Genomic DNA, 24,864 nt, shown 5'->3' with positions numbered 1-24,864 from the left:
GGTGGTGGAGAGAAGTCCAGCTTCTGCGCATCAACTCTTAAATATTGTTCATATAAATAACCTCAATTTAAAAAAGCGGTCCAACACCATCAGCAATGCCTGGTACTTCATTAAATCAGCAAGAAAACCATGAAGAGATCAACTGCAAAGCTGCGTGTTCCAGGCACAAGCCGTTTTCAAGAAAGTTCTCCCCTTTGCCATGACACCAAGCGGGACAGGGACTGCTGGGTGGTGGTTTGGGGGAGGGGTGGGAAGCAACTTGCTTTGAGAAAGTGTTTTTACTCTTTTACGGGCAAGTTGAAACAGAATGAGAAAGCTGATCTCTAGAGATGAATTCTACATCAGATCATGGGCACTAGCTTTCGCCCTGCCATCGAAAGGCATTTATTTGCTAGGGCTGCCAGAGACCGCGTGTATCAGAGGCTGGGTCTTTTCCCATCCATATTTGCCCACACCGAAGTCTGAAAACAGATTTCAGCATATATATAATTTTAAAATGTAGATCAATAGCAACCCAAAAGAGGGGGAAAATGGGAGAGTTGATTTTAACACAACTCTCGTCTTTTCCTTGTATTCTCTCCAGGAGACCTGACTGCTAGCTCATTATCTTCAGTGTTATCCATGAAACAACACTGGGATTGTCAGATGAATTTTCCTCCCACTATTATATGAGTCTGTGATAAAACAGAGAATGACTTGGATCCTGTGATAATATTGTGAGTCATTCAGACCATTTCTCAGTAGTGACCACTCCATAAAGACACGTCTCTGCTTAGAATACCGGTACACTCTATCCTTTCTACATGTACCTTTCCTTCAACCACAGTCTATCCCTCATCTGAAAGGCAGCCTCCCCATACTATTCCCCGAATAACATAAAATACCCTAAGAATGAAAATGCCTTAAGTAACAAACATGACACAAATATGCAATAACCCCGATTGTGACAGCGTAAATATTATGTCTGGGAAGACATCCACAGCAAGAACATAAGGAAGGAATTTCATTTTATAAAAGAGCTGGGAAGGGTACTTGTTTGAAAGTGGGCAAGATTAAAGTTGCCAGGGGGATCAGCATAAACACAAACGTCCACCAAGAAATTAACCCCAGTCCTAACGGATGGGGGAGCACGTGCCCTCTCTGGGCTGGTTGTGGAATTCGAGGTGCAGGTCTGCAGCTGGGGGGGCCAGGCAGTCACTAGAGAGGAGGCTGCCCCTTCGATGACAAAACAAGCCCTTCTCCTTTGCAAGGGACCATATGCGTGAACACCTGATGGCCTCTCAAAGGTCTCGACCGGCGGTTTGACTGGGATCTGTTTTCCTAATTATACACACCAGGTCCTGGCTATAATAAAAGCAGGTGTAACCAAAACAGCACAGGGTGCAAGAAGAATGTCTAACTCATTTGTTTGTTTATTTCCTCACTTTCCAGTTATCTACAATGTGCAGCACAGCGCTAGGGGGGCCCTCCATAGTCAAGGCAAAGTTCCAGATTCAGAGATTCTTGGCTTGGCAGGTCCATGGATCCCCAGAAGGTCCATAAACAAGCTTCAGCGGCCCTGAAAACTGAAATTGTACAAGAAACTGTGTGTGTAAGTGCACGTGTGCATTTTTTCCCCCCTGGGGAGAAGGCTTCCAAGGATTTTCAAAATTATTCATGACGCTCCCAAAAGATTAAAAACCATAGTCTTAGGAAAATCAGAAGGAAATTTGCAGTGGATTCTCTTCCCCCATTTACGATGCGGGAGATAATACGGTCTGGCAGATTTCCTCTTTGGTTCTAAAATGAATTAACTAAGGCCATAATCCCTGATTGATCGGTTCCTTTACAACCGATTAAGTACTCCAATAGCGACGGGAGCCCTCACAGATTTCATTGCTTAAGTTTCTTCGACGTCTCTCGGCTGCAGCCATGATACACTTTCTTGTAACTGAAAATATCCGTAGCACCTGCCCCAATGACAGATGTCAGCTGATGTCAGCTGCTGCTCATGATCGTCACCTCTTGATCCTGAACTGTGATTTTCTGGAGGTAAGGGATAGCCCCAGGACGTGTGTTTAAGTGTGAATTGTTCTGAACAAGAACCAGTGTGCTCCGCGTCGGCTCCCCTCTTCTGGGAGCTTCTATCTCTTCTTCCATTGTAAAGGAATGGTTGATCTATATGGAGATACTGAATCAAAGGGAGAAAATTCCCAGGGGGAGATATCCCTGAAGGAGAGATTTAAATGGTCAGGGCCAGAAAGGAGGGAAGGAAAGAAAAGGAAGGAGGAAGGCTCAGACTGCTGAAGCCTTCACCAATACTTTTTAGGGGCCAGTGTTGTCAGCAAGGCTGTAAAAGCCGGATGGGCAGGTTTTCCCAGTTGCAGGCTGAACCCGAGGTTAGGAGCTGTGGTCCTGGACATCAGCCAGCGCCCAGACAGATTGGTTTTGTCGAACAGAGAAAAACCCTTCCATGTTCAACCTCTGGCAATTTCTACGAGGTTTTACAATCCCCAGGGACTGGCAGCTGAGAAAAGAAAAGGGAGTTTCTTTTTCTACCCTTTATTTGGAACTGAGCACCAGGCCCCTTGGAGAATCCATCAGACCAGTGGCGTTTGACAGAATGGGAAATTGGCACTGAAATGTTCAGTGAGCCAACAGCCAGGACCTTCTCGGCCCCTGTGTGGTGCGTTGATGCCAATGTCATATTTTCAGACACATTTTCAAAACCAGAAAACGAAATAGTGGATAGTCTTAAGATTAAAAATGAAATCGTGGGTAGTCTTAAGATCACTTAAAAAAATGTTATGAAACTTTTAAAGGCCAAGATTCAGTGAGGCAGATTAAGACTAATTGTTAAAATGAGTGAGAGTCATCTGCTGTCTTCATAATGGGAAGCAAATTGCAAAAAAAAAAAAAAAAAAAAAAAAAAACCTGGCAGGCTTTGATGTTGACACTTACACTTGAAAGAGTAAAATCAAGTTGTGTTCTACCACTATGGGGAGAAGTTATGACACAGAGTCAAACTGGGCCTTTTGATGGCTCATTTTGTCTTGTAGTCCTAACCGAAAAAAAAAGAAATCACTCAAGACTGACAATATACACAGCAACTGTAATTGGGCAAAACGTTCATTTCGGGGTTCCTCTACTTTGGATTGCTTATTGTCATGCGTGGGAAGCAGAGACTGGTCAGAACAGATATTGTCCATATATGGAGCGTTTCAATTAATTTTCTCGTTCCAGGTTATCAGAAGACAGCCCAGCCTTGGGTGCAGTTATTTCACTCTGCAAACTCAAGGGCATCCTGGCACGAATCAGGCAGCCAAATGCAAACACTCCACACCTTGGGGAAACAGTTCCTTGTTACCCAAGTAAACACGAGCTTCTCTTAGTCACCCACTTGAAACAGACATGGCCAGTGAGGGGCGAGAAACGCCAGAAAAGAAAGCATGCTGCTTTCAAAATTTCATTCTTTATCATCACCAACCTCCTGGGCCTTGCCAAAACACCCCTACTGCACTTCTTATGGGAAAATGCCATGGGCCATTAAAGAGTTTCCAAAACTTTCATAACCAAAACCTGACCCATAGACCCACATAGATGCATATGATGATAATATTACTTCCTCTGGAAATGCAATGAAATGCTACTCAGCTGTGGCTTCCTAAGAACAGGAATCCACAGGAATTGACCTGAGATGGTTACGAGGCTGGAAGGCATGGACCAGGCGGTTGGGCCTTTGTTTTTTATTGGCTTCTCACCCACTCCGCCAGCTACTCATCTGAAGCCTTCAAGATGTTTTCTAAACACACATCTCTGAATCATAATGGGAATTCCATTTACTGAAAGGTGGGGACTTTTAATATAACAAGTGAACCCATAGAATGACTTGTGCCTTTATACCTTATAGCACCATTCAAGCTTTCAATAAGTGGATGTAATTTTCTTGGTATTACCCTATTATTAACATAGTGCTATGAACAAATATTTTCAATCATGTTATACGGTTTTTTACAATTTTCTCTAGCTTTGATTCTATTTCGAAAATTCCCCAGACAGCTAGGATAGCACAAAAACAATAGCCAAAAAAAGCAGCATGCCTTTACCCCCATTCCTCTTTGACTAATCAAATTCCCCCCAAACACAGATTTTCTTATATTTTAAAATGCCTTTATAAAGAGTAATGATTACTCTTATGTTTAAATGTCCATTGGTTGTACTTTTACTTTTTTTCAATACAAGAGTCATCTACTGTTATTTAGGTTACCATGTCTTTTTTATCATACTCAAAATAACTTTTATTCCTAAGCTTACTCAATACTATATTACAAAAATGAGATTTTCAAAACAAACTATCTTACCTCCTTCAATTAAACTAATACTACTTATTGCTATTTGTAAAATAGGACTAAGGTTCTTACAATGCAAAGAAAACACAATATTTGAAAAAAAACTGGAAACCAGAGGAGATTACAATATGCCAAGATTCCTCTTTCTGCTCTAATACTTTGATAATGGGCACGGAAAAAGAAAACTACACATAGAACTTCACTGATGCAATAATTCCTCTGCAGAATCCAGTCTTTAATATTATCAGTACCTAAAATACTAATAAGGCATCCAAATTACATATAGGAAGGTCACATTGCCATCAAATTCACCAAGCCAGAATGTTACTATTTCTTCATATTTTACCATAAAAAATGCTTCCTCGAAACACGTTTCAATAATCATCCACTATATAGCCCTTAAAATTATTAGAAGTGATCATTTGAAACTCTGTCACTTGTCAAAGATAACACATGGACCCTAAGTTAAAGGTTTCCAGTAAAGAGATATCTGAAAATTATCAAAGAGAGAGAACCCCAGGTGTATAATCTTCGTTTCCATGATGGTAAGTTTTATATTTTTACATTTTAGAAAAGATCTGAGAGGTTTCCTTGAAATTCACAATTCATGTTTTGCCTGCTCCAAATCAGTCTTAAACCAATTTAATAATAGAAAGCAATAACGTAAAGCCAGATTCTGTTAAAAACATTAAATTTTAAATAAAAAGCTGATGTAGCAATAATAACAGGAAGAAATGACTGTATTTCTAGGGAATCCCATCACAGAAACTTTTAGATGTTTTGAAATCTGGGTTTGTTGCTAGGTAAATACTGGGTATTTCAAGTTCAGTTCTGACAGATACATACCTCTTCCACTCCGACCGACAAACCTGAGGTCATTGAATCTCGCGACTTGGTTTTTCATGGCCGCTGTTGCATTTCTCAGTTCGGCTGAGTAGTTTTCATCATTGCCTGCCATCACAGTGACCAGAGTGCCATCTGGAACGTCCCCCAGTGCCACCACCTAAACACCAGACATCAGGCATGTTAGAAACTTTGATGTCATTTGCATAATTATTCTAAAATTGAATGTATATTAAGTGATGCTTTTTAGTTTGCAAAGGAATAACAGTCATAAGTTAAGCAAAATAACAGAAAAGTTCTTAATGGGAAGATTTACTTTAAATTCCACTATGCAAAAATATAAATGTTTAAATAATAAAACATTCACCTGGTGAAGCCACATAAGGTCACAGAGCAGAGGTGGAATAAGACTCACTATAGCAAGGACTTTGAAAAGCTATGCTTTCTCACGAATAAAATCATCTCTTAATTCTTCATATTTGAGAAACAGAATTCTTGTTTTTTATAAGTTTATAACCTAACCCATCTTTCATTTGTCTAGACCTCCACCGACAGGCCAAATAGGGCGGATTTTGCCTTTTAGGTGTTTAAACTTACTTCTGCTAAAAGTAAATTTGATTGTTACCACTGAATTGCTGATGATTCTTGAATGACTTAAACTCTCCCTTCGCAATTAGTTCATCCTTGTTGTCCCTACTTGCTTCTACTACCTTGATTTTCACTAGCAGTGAACTCTGCTATGCAAGAGAAAAATATCAGAAACATGCCCTTGGCTTAATACTCACTACAAAATCAACAGACCTCAGAGAAGAGGGGTGCTCACTTTGATGTGCTCCTCTGAATTCAGGAGCGGAACTATGTCGCATTTTTATATCTGTGAGTCCCAGAGATGTGTTAACTTGGGACCTTATAGATGATGGAGGTTTTCTCCAAACCCAGTTGATCTTGAAGAAGAATTCCTTCAATGTAACTGAATGGGAATGGATTTCCATCAGGACTACTAAAGTAAACCAGTAAATACATATTTTTTGACACTTAGGTAAAAAAAAAAAAAAAAAAAAAAAGCAGCAATTTCAAGGTAAAATGCTTTAAAGAGCATGGCCCAAAGATGCTTCCTGCAGTAGTATCCATTTCTTGATCATCATTTGACCCTTCTAGAAACTATTTTCTTGATCACAGCATTTATTCTTAGCTATATTTCCATTGTTTCTGTTTTTCAAGGTAGTTGTCAAATTTCAAATCAAGATAACCCAAGTTCTACTTATTCCTATTACTTGCGATACCCCTTATGGTACTTTCTCAGTCACTAGTGAAATGTGTGCTCATCATTCCAATTATATAATCATTTGGGGGGTTTTAGTTTTGAGCTGTGATAATAAAGCATCCTACAGTGATTATTCCTCCTTCTGTTCTCCACCTCCCCATTTTTACCTAATATTTGCTACATAATCTGGGGGGTTAACACCTATATTTCAGTCCTCTTTTTCTGTCTGTAAATAAGGCTGCCATAGGCTCCCTTGTATGATACAAAAGCCATGTTCCTCTAAATTCCCATCTTTATTGCCTGCTTAGTCATCACCCTTTCTCTGTGTCATCCAGATGACCATCTATTGTTTTTATTCCCGAGGATGCTTTGGCTCTTGGATTCTAAGGAGTACGATGGGGAAAATGAACCAACTCACTATAAGGGGTGGACGTACTTCCAACCCCAGGACTACACCAGGAGAATCAATTCTCACAGCAATAGGTAGGCATGTTCTTCATCTATTTTATCCAACTTGCACTCTTATCTTTCTTTCCATCCAAATGGACATGTTTTCTATAAAGGAAATTTAAAAACACAGCTATTTCTTCCTCAAGCACCCTCTAATTAGGTATTTAGAGCCCATTATAAGTATGTTAGTTGCGTTTAATTAAGAGCAATAATATGACAATTCCCTTTTGTTTCAAAAACATTACTGAAATAAATCTCCTTGATCAGTTATTTAGTTACTGTTACCCTTTTTTTTTCTATTCCCATAAAATATACTTACTTTATTCTGTTTTTCTCAGTCTCTTAAAAATCCCCCCTCCTTTTTTTCCCCACTGTTTTCACTTCCCTCTGTAAAATTAGCTCACAATGTTGAAATGTCCTCCTTGAAAACATATTTTTACTTCCTTATCCCCATCTCCCTGTGATGACCTGGCATCTCTATTTTAATTCCACATTCAGTAAGTATACAGGGACCAGATCAACCACATGGTTTTCCAACTGAATAAGTCATTGTTGGTTAAATAGGTTAAAATAAATAAATCTTGTTTTATAACTACCAAATGTTTTCTAAATCACCTTCATCCTACTGGCCCCTCTCACAGTGCTCCATGCCTGTGCCTCACTCATCTTTCCAAAACTATCCTCAACAGTAATATGGCACATTCATGAGGCCAACACCAAACAGAAACAAATAGAGAGTAAAAGAATCATGGTGGCTAAACAAGAAAATGCTGTTGATGTTGGAATTTAAGACTAAACAAATCAGGAGTTTAACTCCTTCTTTTCCCTTTTTTTAAACTGTAGCAGGAGTCAAAGATATTTCGGGGTTCAAAGATCATTTACTTGGCCTTTTATTGATTTTTCATGGTGGGGGGAAGGGAAAGAATATTAAATCCAGGAAAATTACATTAATAAAGTATATCATCTAATTCTTAGCAAGCATTCTTAGACTAGGAAAAAAGAATTTAAATTTAAAACTAACGTGTCTATTAATTTGATACAGATTTGATCATTGATAGGCAATATGCAGAGATTTTTGAAAAAAATCTAACTTCAAACAGAGAAAAAGAAGCAACTGGAATGAAAAGCTATAAACAATAGGTAAGGAAACACAAACATTTACATTTTAACGCAGACCAAACAGACAAGAAGGGACTTGCTGGCCAAAGAATATCTCTTTTTTTTTTTTTTTTTTTTTTACTTCTCTGTTTTTAAAGTATCAGGAAGTTGGGCAAAATATCAAGCCTCCTCTATGTTACAGAACCTTCCCATACTGCTCTTGGTCGGCCTGTTCACAGTTCAAACTGGCATTTTAAACCAACTCTAATTAGATTGAAATTACAGTCACAATTCATTTATTTCAAATCCCTTAATTTTCCAGTGTTATAAAGAAAGCTGTAGGGTGGAAGTTAACATTCAGCTGAGATGATATTTAATGCAGAGCTAGGGGACCACGATCTTGCTGACACAAACGTTACTTATTTCTTTCCTATGAAAAGAATATTACTATCAGCGCCCAAGGCCTCTGAACTTGCTGAAGGCGTGTTTATGCCTTTGGACTCTGGTGTACCAGGGCCTAAATAGACTTTAATATTATAGTCTTACAAAATATATCCTAAGTCATCCAAACAGCTTTTTTGGCTGCTTCTGTAAATAACGGGTAACAGTAGCAAATTTAAGATTTTCTCAGTAGTAAAATAATGGATCTCTCCTAGGCTGAAAAATAAAGGTGTTTCGTGGGAGAAGGGGGGGCACTTTGGGGTCCAGGATAAGCAATTAGGACGACTGTAGTCTATTTTAAGGAAAATTCATAACTTGAAATCTCCCTTTAGTTTCAAAGATTAAAGCTGAGGATTTACACGTATTCAGAAGACTCCTAAAGAATCACTTCAATGCTCTTTTCATCAATATCATCAGACTTTATCACCGTTTTTCATTTTCTCCTCCTTAATACAGGGAATGTAATAATTCTTTACTGATTAACTTCTTAAAGAGATTGTCTGAGGCCTATATAAGATCCAAATTTTAAAGTAATAATTTCTATAGAAACTGCTTGGGAGGTAGGTGGTGGAGGATGAGTACAGACTGGATTCAGGGACACATAGTGAATCAAGCCGGATACAGCCACTTTTTTCAAGTTTAGTTTGCTTTATCCCTAATCTTTGCGCCTGTTACCTCCCTGGAAATTTTGCCTGCTCCTTCCGTTATGCAAAGAGCAGGTCTCCTTCCGAAAGAGGCCCCTCTTTATGGGGACGGGAGTGGTGACAGATTATTCGTGGAGTGGTCTGATTCCTGTGCTGTCCTTCCCTTTTCCCCAAATGTTCTCAAGACCCACTTGAACTTTTTTCATGATATCTATACCTTGATCTTTAACCTAGAAACTATCACTCAGTAAAACAGAATTTTTTTTAAAGTGAATTGTCAAAAGTCATTTTAAAACGGAAACTTCTATGGTTATTAAGATTTCCGCTAAAAGGAATTCCCTGATGGCTCATGAAAACAATTTATATGATTTTTTTTCATTCTTTTAGAAGAAAATAAATACTTTCATGTGGTGGCTTGAGAAACGACATCACTTTAACTCCTGAAGATTCTCGCTTAATCACTTAGTGCTTGGGGTGTGGGTTCCCTAGTAGAGGAGGAGAGATACAGAGGAGACTTGATTTACCCCAAAGGAAGCCACAGATCCCTGAGAACCCACACTCTTGGCGTGTCCAGAGCACCTGGTCTTAAAGGACCCTTTGGTTGATTATCAGCTTGTCTCCTCCCCTCTGTACTTATCTGAAAGTGACCCCAGGGCCCACCCCTGTCAGGTCCTCTGGAACTGAGGGAGAGCTGAGGAGGTCTGCCTGCTGAGTCTGTTTATGTAAAGGGATTAGAGTGATTTCAAATGGAAATGGGCTCCTAACCCAAACCTACAGAGCTGGAGGAAAGGACAGGAAAGAGGTCAGCGGCTGCTCAAACTTATCCTCATTTTCATCCCCCTCAAAAACTCCTGCTTTCAGAAGACTGAGGCAATTCTACAGACACAGCCAATTGCACTTTTTTGTTGTTGTTTGTTTTAGAAATCATAATCTAAGTTTGGAAGGTACGTAAAGCTTAAAAATAAAGAACTCTGACAGTACTTTTTTAAAAAAGTGAACATTATTCATTGTAAGTAACTCAAGATCCAGCGCAGGCTTGGAACCATAAAAAGCTTATATTAAATTAATCTCCCCTTAAGGGGACAATTATTTAACCAGATTTTTTAAGAAAAAAGAGTAGCTGATCTTTACAGCTTTTTTTTTTTCCCCACCTGCTTTCCTTAGTTCCTTCAATGAACCGGAAATGACTGCACTGATTGTATTCAACTCACCCAAGACAGAAGAACTGAATGCCCACCGCCGAAATGAAATGTCTACTGTTTGCTGCCAGGGTGGCGGTGGTTGTCTAAAAACGCCCGGGGTTGTTTATGTATCCCCTTTGAAGGCCAAGGTTTTTATAGAGAGCTCAAAGCTAGGGCAAGATCAGGGGTGAAAAGTGAACGGGGACCTCTCAAGCTGCTCGGCTGAAGTTACCCGGTCCACACCGCCCCCTCCTCAAACAGCAAAGAGGGCGGATTAGACGCCCGTCTCACGCCAGACAGCCTTGCCTCCTTCCGCTGCCTCGGGCTTAAGCTAGGTGAGCCGGCGATAAAGTTCAGGAAGGTACCAGGCAAAGAAAGAGCATTCGCTACTTGCGGCTTCTGGCAGGAGCAGCCTAGAAGCTCGAAAAAACTCTTCAGAAAACTTTTGCAAACTTAACTACTCCCGCCGTGGACTTTGAACCTGCTAATTCCTACAGGGCTGTTAAAGAGGGGGTGGAAGTGGAAAGCCTTGACAGTTTTCCTTGTCAGTTTATTTACATTGACCCGAAGGTATAAAAGTATCTCTATTTTATTTCCTGACGTCTCTCTCAGAATGGTTTGGGTGTCAAGCCAGAGGTGGGGAGAGAAGCAGGGGAGCCGACAGACAGGCTTGTCCCTGCTGGGTTATAACTTTTCCTACTTTGGATCAAAGCTAAGGACCCCTGCCGGGGAGAGGTCCAGCCGGCCCTCAGTAGACGTCTTTGGGGGCATCCTGATTTTTTCGGCCATCCTTGGAGGCCGCCGAGGCCGGCTAAGGCGGGCCCCCCGAGGGTCGCCACGGCAACGCAGCATCCCCAGTCTCCCGAGCGCAGAGGGATGGACCACAGGCCTCAGCGCCGGCCCCTTTCTAGAACCCGGCCCCGCCTGCCTGGCCGCTGCCCTCCCTCGATCTCCCCGGCCTCGACCGGCCTCTGCCTGTCCTCCCTCCACCCGCTCCGGGCCGAGTACCTTGAAAGCGATGGGCAGGGTCTTGTTGCAACGCCAGTGCGTGGGCAGCACAGAGCACAGGAAGTTGGGGCTGTCGGTGCGCACCAGCTCGCCCGGGTGGTCGGCCAGCACCTCCACCATGCTGCGGTCGCCGCTCCTCAGCTTGCCGGCCAGGGCGGCGCCGGCGTCCGGGGCGCCCAGCGGCAGCGCCTCGCTCATCTTGCCCGGGCTCAGCGCGGTGGAAGGCGGCGTGAAGCGGCGGCTCGTGCTGGCATCTACGGGGATACGCATCACAACAAGCCGATTGAGTTAGGACTCTGCAAACAGCTCCTACCAGACGGCGACAGGGGCGCGGATCTTCAGCAAGCAGCTCCCGGGAGACCAACATACAAGTTCAGGGAGCTTTATTGTTGTGGGGTGGCTGGGGAAGGGGGCAGACTAAATTACTAACAGTCCAGGAGGGGGGAAATTCTAGTTTTGCAGATCGGCCTCAGACCCACGCAGGACTCTTTAGCAACCGACCGCTCAGTGCTTTAAAAAGTGGGCGACCAGAATCCAAAGTCAAGTGCCAAGGGAGACTATCTTCTTCTGAGTCTTGCTTTGAGAGTTTTAAGTTCAGTCTTTGGCTGTTACCAAAGTTCCCAGAGGCAAAATTCCCATACACTTCCTAAAATATTTATGCGGAGAGCCAAAGGACCAGCAGATACATAATTTGGAAGTTCCAGTAGTTAACTGCCTGTCAGATTTTTCCCAGGTGAGTTTTGTCTAAAGTCCAACACAACAGAAAATACACGAGGAGTGTCTTCCAAATACGGCGCCACTTTTTATCATGCAAAACTGGCTTCGGTCCTCAAAAGCAAGAGCTGAGACTTCCAAAGGTCCTGCTTCTAATGTATGTGCACATATATATATATAAATATATACATATGCTCTAATTCATAACATATTTACAATACAATCTGTAGAGAATTTAAACACAACAGAAATCCATTAATGTTCGCTGCAGGTTTTTTTTTTTTTTCTTTTTAAGTAGCCTTGAAACTCAGCTTCAGTAGTTGGAGAAGGGCTGGGCGAGAAGTACTTGTCATGTTCTCAATAAATTCTGGCAAAATGCTCAGTTCAGAAAATTCAGCTTTTCAAAGAAAAGCTAATCTTAAAAAAAAAAAAAAAAAAGTCCAAGTCAAAGACACCTAGAGTTCAACTCTCCACATCTGAGAACTCGGGCTTGGGGATGTTGGTTAAGTTTGCGGCTGGTCCTGTGGTTTGGTGGGAGGTGAACAGCAGCCGAGTCACACGCACGCAGGCACACACTCTTCGGAAGCCAGCCGCTGTCTGCATCGACTGCGGTGAGTCAGCCCCGACTTGGGCAGTAGCGAGACGATCTTCCTCCAACGTCGCCCCAGCGTCGGCCGGTTAACTACTCAGACGCGCCAATACCCACGATCACAGCGTAACCGCAGCAGGTGGAGCGGGCCTTGTGAGGAGGCTCCGCAGCGCAGGTCGTAACAGACGGGGCGGCTCGAGTTACACAAGCACGCACACACTGCCACGCTCACGCAACTTCACCACTCGCCTCGAAGCACAGCGCACTTTCTCCAGCAGTTGCCAAAGGAAACAACCGGGGGAAAGTTCACACCCAGGAAAGAAGTTGAACCATCCAGCCAAGAAACCAGTTCATTCAAAAGTAAGAAGGAAAGAAAGAAAAAAAAAAAAAAAATCGAAGCTCCGACGCGGGTCAAGGAGAAACGGCAAAGACTGACTTTCTTCTGGTGTCCCCAGGAGCCCCGGGAAGAGGTGCCTGCCGGCGCAGGGCCGGGCAGCGTGGTGCCCTGGCTGGGTCAGGCCGCGGGGCGCCCGTCCTGCCTGCGCCCGCTGGCTCTATGAATGAGAGTGCCTGGAAATGAACGTGCTTTTACTGTAAGCCCGGCCCGAGGAATTCCATTCCCTCAGCTCGTTTGCATAGGGGCGGCCGCTGGCCAATCACAGGCCTTTCCGGTATCAGCCAGGGCGCGGCTCGCGGCCGCGGGCTCCTGGAATTGGCCCGCGCGCCCCCGCTGCCGCCGCGCGCTACTGTACGCAGCCGGGGTGGAGAGTCCACCGCCGCCGCTGCCACCCGGCGCTCCCCGCGCATCCGCATCCACGCACACACACGAACACACGCACACGCTCGCCCCAGGCCCCGCCCCGGTGCGGACCGCGGCCCTGCGGCTTTGCACACCCGCGGGGTTGTGTGGCCGCCTGCTTTGGGGCTGCAGTGAACGGCCTCGCCAGTGACGGCCGCGGTCCAGGGACCGAGGAGGTGGAGAAGAGGAGGCCTGCCGGCCTGGGGAGGACTCGGGCAGCTTGCTGAGCCCCGAGCGGCCCGGGACCGGAGACCTGCCGAGGGAGGCGCCCCGCGAGCCATGGAGATGAATCGGCCGCCGCGAGGCTCCGGAGACCGGGGCCGTATCGGCCGGGCGACCCCAGGCCCTGCGCGGCCGCCCGCGGCCGATCCTCTGCTTTCCCGGCGTGGATGGGATTCGGCCGCGAGGGGGCCGGAGGGCGGAGGGCCCGGCCGGGGAGCCGTTCAGCGCGCCCACACGGCCCCGTTGGCAGCTGCGGCGAAGTGGCGCTGATTCATTTAATGAGGCCAGACGGTTGTCGTCTCCACAACATGGTTTTTGTGTTTTTAGTTTCTCTCTTGGTTTGTTTTCTTTAATTGGTGTTTTTTCGCCGCGGCTGGGCTGCGGATTAATTACGCAGCGCGCCTTACTCGGGTTGATTGAGTTTAGCGGCGAGCAAAGGAGTTTCGTAGTTAGAAAAGACCCCGAAGAGCAAGCGACTGGAAAGAAAGTTGAAAGCATCCGCTCGGCTCCCTCCCCATCCTCGGAGCGTCGGCTCCCTCGCTAGGCCCAGGTCGCCCGCGCCCCCCACCCACCTCTGGCTCCCCGGAAACGGCCCCGGCTCCGCTCCCTGCCCGCGCGTGGGAGCCGCCGCGGGTGTTAAACCCACCCCGGCTTTGCGCGCTGGCGGGAACTTCCCCCGCTCCAGTCCCCGCGGCGCCGCGGGCATTTTCGCGGAGCTTAGAGGGGTCACGCCCCCGCCCGGCCGCGGGGCTCCCCCCGCTCCGCGCGGAGCCCACCCGCTCCCTCCCTTGGGGGAGGGCGCTCACCCACTCCCCCCCGTCGACTCCCCGGTTAGGGGTCTCTGGCCCTCCCCCCGTGGGTCCCCTCCCTGCCGCCGGTCCGGACTCTCCTCGGGCTCTGGCGCTGTGGCCTGCCGGAGGCAGGGGCCTTGGCGAGCCAGTCGCGGAGGCCTTTCCGGGCGCCCAGGCAGCTTCCCTCGCCCCAGGCCCAAAGAGGCCGGGAGGTGCTGCGGGCCGCGGCCTCGGGGCGGACGCCAGGGGGCAGCAGCCGCCCTCGCTCGCCGCCCCGGGCGCCCAGTGGCAGTGCAGCGCCCCGGGGAACGCCCCCGACGGCGCGGGGCTCTGCCGGCCTTCTCGCGGCCTTTGGGTCTCCCGTACGAACTTCAGTTGGGGAAGAAACGACAAGAAATGACCGCCCAAGCCAGCCTGCGCGGCATTCCTCCCCCCGCCCCACCCGCTATACCGGCAGCGCAGCTGGCGGCCAGGGAACCCTCGGACAGGGGTCCCGGCTGTCCCGGCCGGCGCGCGTCAGGGTCTCTTCTCGAAACCCCTTTGCCCGGACCCCGCCGTCGGCCGGTCCCAGGCCGTCGGTGCTGCAGGCATCCCGGGCGCCCTCCATCCTGCCCGGCTTCTCCCCACGTGGGCCGGTCCCCTCGCGCCCCTCGCTCCGGAAAACCCGGGACGTTTGGGAGCTCCCAGGCCCCAGCTGCATTTTGTTTTCATGGGTCTGGGATCTCAGAAAACGCCTTTGTATTTTTCTTTAAAAGTAATTTTGAAGAAGCCGCATTTCAGGTGTAAAGACCCCAAACGTCCTCTCTCCACCTGGGCCGAGGGATTCCAAATACTGCGCAGTCCCAAACCTCCCTGTCTGCCGCCCCTCCTGTCCGGGGCCACAGTCGCTCTGCGTCCGGGCTCGACGCTGCCCGCTCTAGAGGCGAGTTCGGGCGGAGTGACATCTTTCTGCTTCAGCTCAAGTGCATTTCCCTAAGAGCCGATCAAGCGCTCCTGGGGGCCGCCTCCAAGTGCATCCCCGTAGACCCCCACGGACGGGTGCTGGGACTCTGGGGATGTAGCGGTCTGGGGTGTGCCGCCGCTCGGAAAGGTCAGAGAAGGCTCCTCTGGGGCTGCGACCGTTTGCCTGAAACCCTAAACCTTGCGAGGGGCTGCGGGGCGCACCCCGCGCTGCGGTCTCCCGGGCGGGGATCAAGTTCCCTTAGTAAGGTACAGCGGTAGATGCACCAGGCTTAGCCTTTCAAGGGCAGCGCCGTGGGCGCTGCTCAGCTCAGAGTCTCAACCAGTAAATCCCGAGTTCGAACGCAGACATGGATGATAATAGCAAGGAAAGCTTTTGCTGATTTATTCTGAATCGGGCCGACGGGCGTTTGGGGCTAGCCAGACTTTGCGCAGGTTGTAGCTGCGTTGCGCGGTGCACGCTTGAAAACCAGAAACAAACAACACTGCCCCTCCTTATCGAGGGACTAAAATGAATGGAAAGCAGGCAGCATGGGGCTCAACTAAAGGGTACCCGGAACCCCTTAGTCTGAAGGGCTTTTTACATAGTTTATGAAGTTGAGTAACGTCATGTACGAAATGAAGAATTCATTTCCACCAGGAGCTCTCATTTAAGGGGCGATGTAGAATTTCCCTTCCCCTGCCTCTCTTAAGAGAAAAGGAAAGGAAACATTACAGTATACACTCCTGGTGTTTCCCTGGAATAATACTAAAATCTACTTTTGTCATAATACAATACAAAAAATATAACGAAGTCGTATGTTGGGCGGATGCTATCTATGAATGATGCTATCTATGATGAATCTATGTGACAGATTCTTCCAAATTTGCTGCATGGGGGAAATTTCAAAAAGGCTCATCAACTGATTGAATGAAATGTAAGTTTTCACAGTGAATTTAAAAAGCAGTATTTGGTTAGTTGGAAGAAAAAAAACAATTTCACCAGAAAAAAACAGCTTATTGACAGTTTTTTTCTACAACTTTAGGTAAATATATAACTATGGGGGGGGGTCTCAGAAAATATCTAAATATTTTACATTTTTTGCTCTTTCAAAACCCTCTCAAAAATAAAGAAGATTCAACCATTCTCTTAAAATCCCCCTCTGTAATAGGATATTTCTAAAATTACATTTCTAAAAATGTAATATTTCTAAAAGAACTATTTCTGTTTTCAGTGACTATTTTAATGAAAATAAAAATACGGAGAATGTATTTTGCTAGTGGTTCTGGACCAAACTGCTTCAGTTTGTACTAATGTCACAGGGAGGGAGAACAATTTTGTTGAAGACTAACATACATGTTAATGTATGTACAATACACACTGTCCAGTTTTCAACATTGGAATTTAATTAAACATCCCCTCCCCCCAGTGGATTTGAGATTATTTCACTTTTGAAGTCTAATAACTTTGCGGACAAGATCCCTTAGTTCTTCCACTATGTCCTTCCTCTATGTGATGACTTCCATGGGATCCTGCGGTTGATATGTGACTATTTCACTAACTTTGTAAATCAATTTACAACTCACAAGTAGCAAATTGAGAAAAAAAATTTTTTTAAATCTTTTTAAAAATTATGGATGCTTAGTAAACATTTTACTCTCATAAAAATTTTGCATTAACACTGCTATAGCAAAAGTAATAAACTAGGTAATAACACATAGAAGCCAAGCTCTATTTTTTTTTTTTAGAGAGTCATATAGAGTCATTTAATAATAAACAGCAGAATGCACCTGTGGTAAACGCTGTAGAACCGAGGGTATCTTTTAAAGTTTCATTTGAACATTTTATATGTTTGACATTTACAATATGGAAAACAGCTTTTAAGTATTTTTGAATCAGCAAAAAAAGTTTTGATTATTTGGTTAATTTATATCGTGAGTTATTTATAGCGATACATGGATAAAATGTCATAAATATGTATATATGAATGTGCATATTTTGTTAAAAATATAATTTGGAATCTAACATACCGTGAACGTCTCTAGATGGATTCATTCCATGTACACATTCTGAAAAAGTAGAAAGTGGGAAAATAAAAATAATTGTATGAATATACTGACAGCAAACACCAAATTTACCAAAGTTGATTAATTTAATTGTAATTGGAATCAGTGCCAGTGTAAAAACTAAATCCCCCCTCTCATTTTTTTTGGTAGCTTGTTGCCTCTCACACTTTGTTAGCACTGGAGATTTTTATTGCATATTGTCTAGCTTTGGCTCAAAATTAACTTAAAACAGTAAATCATTATATAAAAAATGAACTGTTACCTATGCATATGATTTTTATGTACCTTTGACCAATGTTTTCCATTGCTAGGTAATATTGAATCTTTAACTTTCATAGAATCACCTCTTTCAAGCTCTATATGTGATGCAAATGTGATTATTTAATGAACATTAAAAATCCATTTGGAGAATGTAAGGATGGATCACAATTCATAGTGATATTAAAACCAAACCCAACTTAATACAAAAACATTAAAAAATCTGTAACATGCTGGAAGCTAAATGCAAGAAGTAAAAATATGAATAGTTTTCAAAGTGATAAACAATTTGGAATACACCTTCTAAAAGAAACAAACTAGTAGATAAATGTTATGATCATTTACTTCCAATGATAGGACATTTTAGAAATATTCCCTCTTTGCTTGATTTCCTTTCCCTTTACTAGGAGGGCAGATTATTTATATGGAAAGCTTTCATTCTTAAAGTAACAGATGATATCAATCATTTTTGAAAATGTTTGTCATATGATAATTTCTATATATGAATCACTATATACCACTGCGTGTACAGTTACAGGTAAAGTCACAGGTAGATCCATTAAGCAAAGCCATATGAAGCTATTTCTCTTTCCCTTGAATATCTATGTATAATGTTCTGAATGTGAAATTATTCCATCAGCCTTGTATATTGATAATGGTCAGCACTGAATGATTAATGTGGAGGAAATAGCATTTTTCAAAGCCTTAGGATTTGAGCATTTCAGATACTGCAGACCTAAAGCTTTCAACTCCACTGCACAATATTAGTATAACATAGCTTAAATAAAACCTTTAAAACTAAGAAAGGAGGTAATTATTTCAGATTTCCGGATGATGTATGAATAGGCAGGAGAACAAGATCTTCAACTCCTTAGTCTTACATTTTTGCCAAAGCAAAAAGGGCAACTAAAATGATAAGGGGCTCTGAAGGACTGCCCTATGATAAAAAATTAAAGGAATTCAGTATGTGTAGTCTTAAAGGAGCATCCTTAAAACACACACACACACACACACACACACACACACACACACAAGATTGTGGTTTACAAGTACATAAAGTGACTCCATAAAGATTTTTTAAAAACAGAGCAGGGAAAGAATTATTTGCACTAATAATGAATGATAAAGCAAAAAATAACAAATATACCCGAAAGTTAGTAAGTTTAGTTTTAATAGGCATGGGGGTCGGAGGAAATCCACAACAGTAAGATTGACCAGGCAGCTGAGTTTACACTAAAGAGACCCAACAAAACTAACCACCCTGGAAATTCTCTCTTGAGACTCCGAGGAGCCTTTCCCTGTCTGAGCCTGAGAAATATGAGAAGCAGAGTGGAAAGGCAAGTGTTTTGTCTACACACCTAATATTTCAGTGATTCTGAGAGAAGAGCCAAGATTTTTTTTCTAAACCTAAAAGCAAAGGCAGAAGTAGTGGATTTTGAAAGGTGTGCATGTGGTCTGTTGAAAGCTTTCTTAGTTTGCCCTGTGTCAGTAGCTTTGAGGACACACCATTAAGCTGGGGGGTGTTGGAGGGAAGAGAGAAGGGATGGGTGTCTGTACATGAAGTCATACCTGTAAAGATTTGTAATGATTTGCCCAAGGAGCTGTTAAAGGTGCTAGAACCTGAACTGTAAGAGAGGGGAGGTCTTGGACGTTCATGACAGTGAGAGCTGACTCCGGGGAGCATATCCTTCCACTCTCTCCATTGAATGCTGCTGTATGCCAGGCCATGGCCAAAATGCTTTCGGATACCTCGTCCAGTTTATTCCTTGCAACAATGCCATTACCACCCCATTTTACAGACCAGGAACCTTATACTTGGAGAGCTTAGGAAACCTGCCCAAAGTTGCTTCACGCTTGATCTCTGTGTACGCACACACACACACACACACACACTCGCATCCCCACATATGGGTCTACACACATGATGAGCTGTTTCTTTTAGACCACAACTATGTATCTTTATCGGTGTCCTTTGTAGCCTTCTGAAAAATTAACTCTGATCTCATCTTTCACTTTTATCCCCCGGTCTCAAGGTCTCCATCAGAAAACAGCCCTGAAATTCTTTACCCTGCAAAATCTCAAATATTTAGGAGTCATATCCTGAGGTTATTTCTGGCCATCTACAAAGTTTGAGGAGCAGATCAAGGTCGCTTTGGCCAATAAGTGAGAGCAATGGAGTGTCAGACTGTTGATGGACACGTGTGTAGGTCCAGGGAGCTGATGGGAAGAGGCACAGGGGTTGGCACCACCTGGTGGGCTCTGGGAAGACTTCTTTCCTGGTTAGAGATGATATTTGATTTGACCCTTGGAGGTCGTGTAGATTTTCACCAGGTGCTTGGGAGGGTGGAAGGAAGGGCTTGAGGTGGGGAGTGGGGAGAGAAGCCTTTCCAGGCAGAAGGATGAGCCTGAGAAAGGCATGGATGAAGTTATGACACAGACCGGCAGTACAGTTGGAGCATAGGCTGGGGATCAGGTTGGGGTGTGGCAGCTCGTAAATGACAGGATGCCGGCAGATGTGAACGCAGGTCAGAGGCAGCTTACACAGCCTAAAGAAATCTGAACTTCAACATGAGGGCAATAGGTTCTATCAGAGCCTTGAAATCTGGGAAATAACATAACAAATACATATTTTAGGAAAATAAATCTGTCGGAGGTGGATAGGTGAATTAGAGGGGGTAGAGAAGGAGCAGGAAACTACAGCCTTGCCAGGCAAGGACTCATGAGCATTAAGGTGGAAACAATGGGGACAGAAAAGGGGGGACTGAGGTGAGGGAGGGAGAGGGGTCTTCCCCCATGTCCGGCCCAGGTGCCATTAGTAGCAGTCAAGACCAGAGAGGATGGGTTTGGGGGTAGACATCAGGAATCAGCTTGGATTGGACAGAAAAAAATTATAGGTGCTGGTGGAAAAAGCAGGAGGAATGGGTGTTGTGTAAGCTGCTAAGTTTGTGATCATTTGCTAGTTTGGCAGCAAGAGAAAACTACCACACCGAGCACGCCTTCCCCTCCTCTTATTGTTTTAGGGAGACGCTGCCTGTGTGCTTAGAAATCTCTGTTTCTGGGGTTCCGTGGCAGGAAGCCACACACCTAAGTCACTGTTCTCCAAAAGTCCTGTCAGTGATGAAGCTGATAGTTTGGTCTCTGTCTGCTTGACTTTGCCTGTCTCACAGGTGCTTCTAGATCATTGGGGAGCGAGGGTGTCTTTTATTGGCCCTCTTCAAGCCAACTCTGTACCTGTGTCATTCTCTTCTGATTCACCCTCACCCCACACAAACACATAACCACTACAGTTTGGATACCTTACCAGTGAGGCTCCCTCCTCTTCAAGTACTAGACAGTACTGGATAAACAAGGTGTATCCCAAGCCCTTGGGAATCTGGTTAAGTGCAGATTCTGATTCAGCAGGTTTGGGGAGGGGCCTGAGGCGCTGCATTCCCAGCAAGCTCCCTTTGATGCCACTGCTGCTGGTTCAAGGAACCCACTCAGAGTTGGCAAGGCCAACTGCTCAGTACCCAGCAACATTGTGCCTAGCACACACTGGACTGCAGTCTCTGAAAGGTTTCTGTGGCTTCCCTGGTGGCAGAGTGGTTAAGAATCCACCTGCCAATGAAGGGGACATGGGTTCGAGCCCTGGTCCAGGAAGATCCCACATGCCGCGGAGCAACTAAGCCCATGTGCCACAACTACTGAGCCCTTGTGCCACAACTACTGAAGCCCACACACCTAGAGCCCATGCTCTGCAACAAGAGAAGACATCGCAGTGAGAAGCCCGCGCACCACAAGGAAGAGTAGCCCCCGCTCGCTGCAACTAGAGAAAGGCTGTGCACAGCAACGAAGACCCGACTCAGCCAAAAATAAATAAATAAAATAAATAAATTTATTAAAAATTTTTTAAAAATTAAAAAAAAAGGTTTTTGTAAACGGCATTGCAAATTGACATGAAATCTATCTCTGATTGGACTTTTAAAATGAATCGGGTGGACTGAATGTTTGCATACCTCCCCCAGCCAAACTCATACGTTGAAGCCCTAAACCCTAATGTGATGGTATTAGGAGGTGAGGTCTTCAGGAGGTCATTGGGTTTAAATGAGGTCATGTGGGTGGGGTTCTCATGGGATTAGTGCCCTTGTAAGAAGAGACTGGAGCCCTTCTCTCTCTCTCTCTCTCTCTCTCTCTCTCTCGTCATGTGAGCACACAGCAAGAAGGCAGCCAACTACAAGCCGGGAAGAGGGCTCTCACGAGACCCCAACCATGCTGGCATCCTGATCACAGACTTCCAGTTAACAGAACTATGAGAAATAAATTTCTGTTGCGTAAGCCACCCAGTTTATGGTATTTTGTTATAGCAGCCCTGAGTTGACCAAGACAACCATGATAATAGAAGCTCCCTTTTATCAGTGCGTCAGACCTCACACTAATGATTTTACATGCATTATTCCATTTAACCCACTAGCAGCAAACAGTCCATAATTATTCCCTTCACTTTACAGATGAAGAAATTGAGATTCAGTAATTGGCCCAATCTGAACCCATGCAATTTGCCCCTGGAGTGCCAGTCACAGCCAGCAAGCTAAACCATCTTGCAAGATTCATATCATTATGCTATTATCAAATTTCTTTACTAGTTCTTGACAAGTTGCCTTTAAACCATGTGGGCATTCTTTCTTATTTTGAGCAGCACTGTCCACTAGAAATGTAATATGAGCCATATATGTAATTTAAAATTTTCTAATAACCACATTTAAAAAGTAAAGAGAAATAGGTGAAATTAATTTTAATAATATATTTTATTTAACTTAGTATAGCCAAAACACTTTCATTCCAACATGTAATCAATATAAAAATTGTTAATAAGATATTTTACATTCTTTTTCTTTTTTTTTTTTAGTAAGTTTTCAAATTCCTGTGTGTATTTTACATTCACAGTGCAGCTCAGTTCGGTCTAGCCGCGTTTCAGGTCCCCAAATGTCACCCGTGGCTAGTGGTTACTTTATTAGGCAGTGCAGTTCAAGGGCAACCACTCAAAACACAATTCCCTCTGAAGAGCAGTTTTGCTGCTATTCTGCTTGTGTTCAAGTGAGCCTTGTTTTTAACCTGCTATTAGCAAAGGCCATTAAGTAATTCATCTTCCTTGACTCATTTTCCCTCTGAGCTGTCCTGAAGCAAAGTTCAGGATTTTATTACAGCATCACTTGATTGGCTTGTAGTCATAAGGAGACACACACACGGTGAAAACAACTAAATTGCAAAGGCCTCCTGACCACTGTCGTTGCCACTAAAGCATTTTCACAGCCATGGCTAAGCTACAAGTCTACTTCATGCAGTGTTCATTTCCATTTAATGTTTACCAGCTGCCGATGCCACAGCCCATACAATATGCTTTGGTTTCTTTGACTCTGAAAGAATACTACCAAAGTATCTCTTGACCCTTTCTTTTCCAATGTACTTGTTTTTCTATGAAATTCATATAGGCAACACGGATTAGAACAAGAGGTTTTACTTTTACTAGCTCATGACTTCAAAATGATTGCACAGTGATTCAGTGATATTCTCAAATAGCAATTCTTATAAACAGGTTTATTTTGAAATATAGCATATAAATTTTTCAAACAAAAAAGCCACTCAGTATGTCAATTTGCTAGCAATCGTGAGGTAGCTCCTGGCCTCAGTTATGGAGTGGGTCCACCTGTCTTTCTTCCAGTCCTCAGAAGAGACAACAAAGAAGAAATATGGAGTCAGGTCTGTAACAGAAACCACAGGCCCTACCTCACTACATTTTTTCCTCCGGGGCTGTTGGAACCTTCAAAGGTCTGAGCATCTCTCTCTCTCTCTCTCTCTCTTTTTTTTTTTTTTGACTTTTATTTTTATTTTATTTTTTTATTAATTTTTATTAGAGTATAGTTCCTTTACAATGTTGTGTTAGTTTCTACTGTATGGCAAAGTGAATCAGCTCTACATATACCTATATCCCCTCTTCTTTGGATTTCCTTCCCATTTAGGTCACCAGAGAGCACTGAGTAGAGTTCCCTGTGCTATACAGTAGGTTATCATTAGTTATCTATTCTATACATAATATCAATAGTGTATATACGTTGTAGAGATGTGGATGGACCTAGAGACTGTCATACACAATGAAGTAAGTCAGGAAGAGAAAAACAAATATTGTATATTAACGCATATATGTGGAATCCAGCAAAATAGTACAGATGATATTATTTGCAAAGCAGAACTAGAGGCATAGATGTAGAGAACAAATGTATGGACACCAAGGGGGAGGGGGGGTGGGAGGAATTGGGAGATTGGGTCCGAGCATCTCTTAAGAGCAAGCATACCTGGTTTCCACCCCTTAGTGTTTTGGGTTGGGTACAGAGGTCAAGGGGCTGATGCGCAGACCCTAGAAGGGGTCTGGATCTTCCCCACATTCTCTTTGGCCCCATTTAAATGAGAGGCTGAGAAACCACTTGCTGTGCATGAAACTAGTTCTCTCTTTGAGTGCTTTCCCCTATGCAAGCACTATGGAAAGTACCCAAGTGTCAAGGAGTGTCTCAAAGTCTACTACACTTGAGGAACAGGGAGGTGAATTACATATTTTTCTATGGCTTTGAGTCCCTTAATTGGGGAATGTTACAGCAGTCAAGTTTTCTGGCGGATGATGGAAGTAGCGTCTATTAAAAAAGTTACTTTTAGAGTCTGCTTTACTTTAGACATTTTAATTAGTATGTTTAAAACAATTTCTGCTGCTATGAATTAGAAACAAAACACAAGTTTTCTAAGTTGAGGAAAAGAATAAATGAATGAATGTCTGAATGAATAAACAGGAATCTCGGTCCTTGTTTCCCATGGGCCCTTCCACAGGGAGCTCTCCTCCCCAAATCAAGCACTTTTGTTTTATTCCTTGTATTTATAGTTTATCTTTACCCTCTCACTGGGGCAGTTATGACCTGGGATGGTCTAACTTTTTTTCCTTCTGCAACATTTATGTTTAAAAATAATCAGGTGAGTCAGTTTAACTGGTTCTCGAACTGCTAGACATAGGGAGGAGGGTTGGGGGTTAATTGTGGGTCTGTTTGATTAGTCACTTACTTTGTACTGGTCTCAGTTTCCTCACCTACAAAATGGGAGCCTTGGGCAAGAAGGCTTTCCAGCTCCATGAACTTTATATATAAACGTCACTTGGAACTGTGAGAAATTGACCTGGTCTGGTGCTGACTGAAGTCAGCATATGGCTGGG

The 24,864-nt window shown here is 44.0% G+C and overlaps 1 protein-coding gene across 5 annotated transcripts in view; it reads right to left on the bottom strand.

Moving 5' to 3' along the window:
- RUNX1 (RUNX family transcription factor 1) overlaps positions 1-24,864 on the bottom strand; it is a 245,222-nt gene that overhangs the window by 77,757 nt on the left and 142,601 nt on the right. For 3 of the 5 annotated variants that reach the window (XM_081234926.1, XM_081234923.1, XM_081234924.1), the window contains 3 exons: positions 17,343-17,381; positions 11,258-11,511; positions 5,175-5,331 (listed from right to left, as the gene is read on the bottom strand). In XM_081234926.1, the coding sequence (XP_081091052.1) occupies positions 5,175-5,331; positions 11,258-11,511; positions 17,343-17,381 (450 nt within the window). The remainder of the gene's footprint in view (positions 1-5,174; positions 5,332-11,257; positions 11,512-17,342; positions 17,382-24,864) is intronic. The other 2 variants (XM_081234927.1, XM_081234925.1) reach the window with 1 other exon arrangement.

This window comes from Mesoplodon bidens (genome assembly GCF_964165515.1).
Source record: "Mesoplodon bidens genome assembly, chromosome: 5".
Classification (NCBI taxonomy): Eukaryota; Metazoa; Chordata; class Mammalia; order Artiodactyla; family Ziphiidae; genus Mesoplodon; species Mesoplodon bidens.
This window is presented reverse-complemented; position numbering and strand designations above follow the sequence as displayed.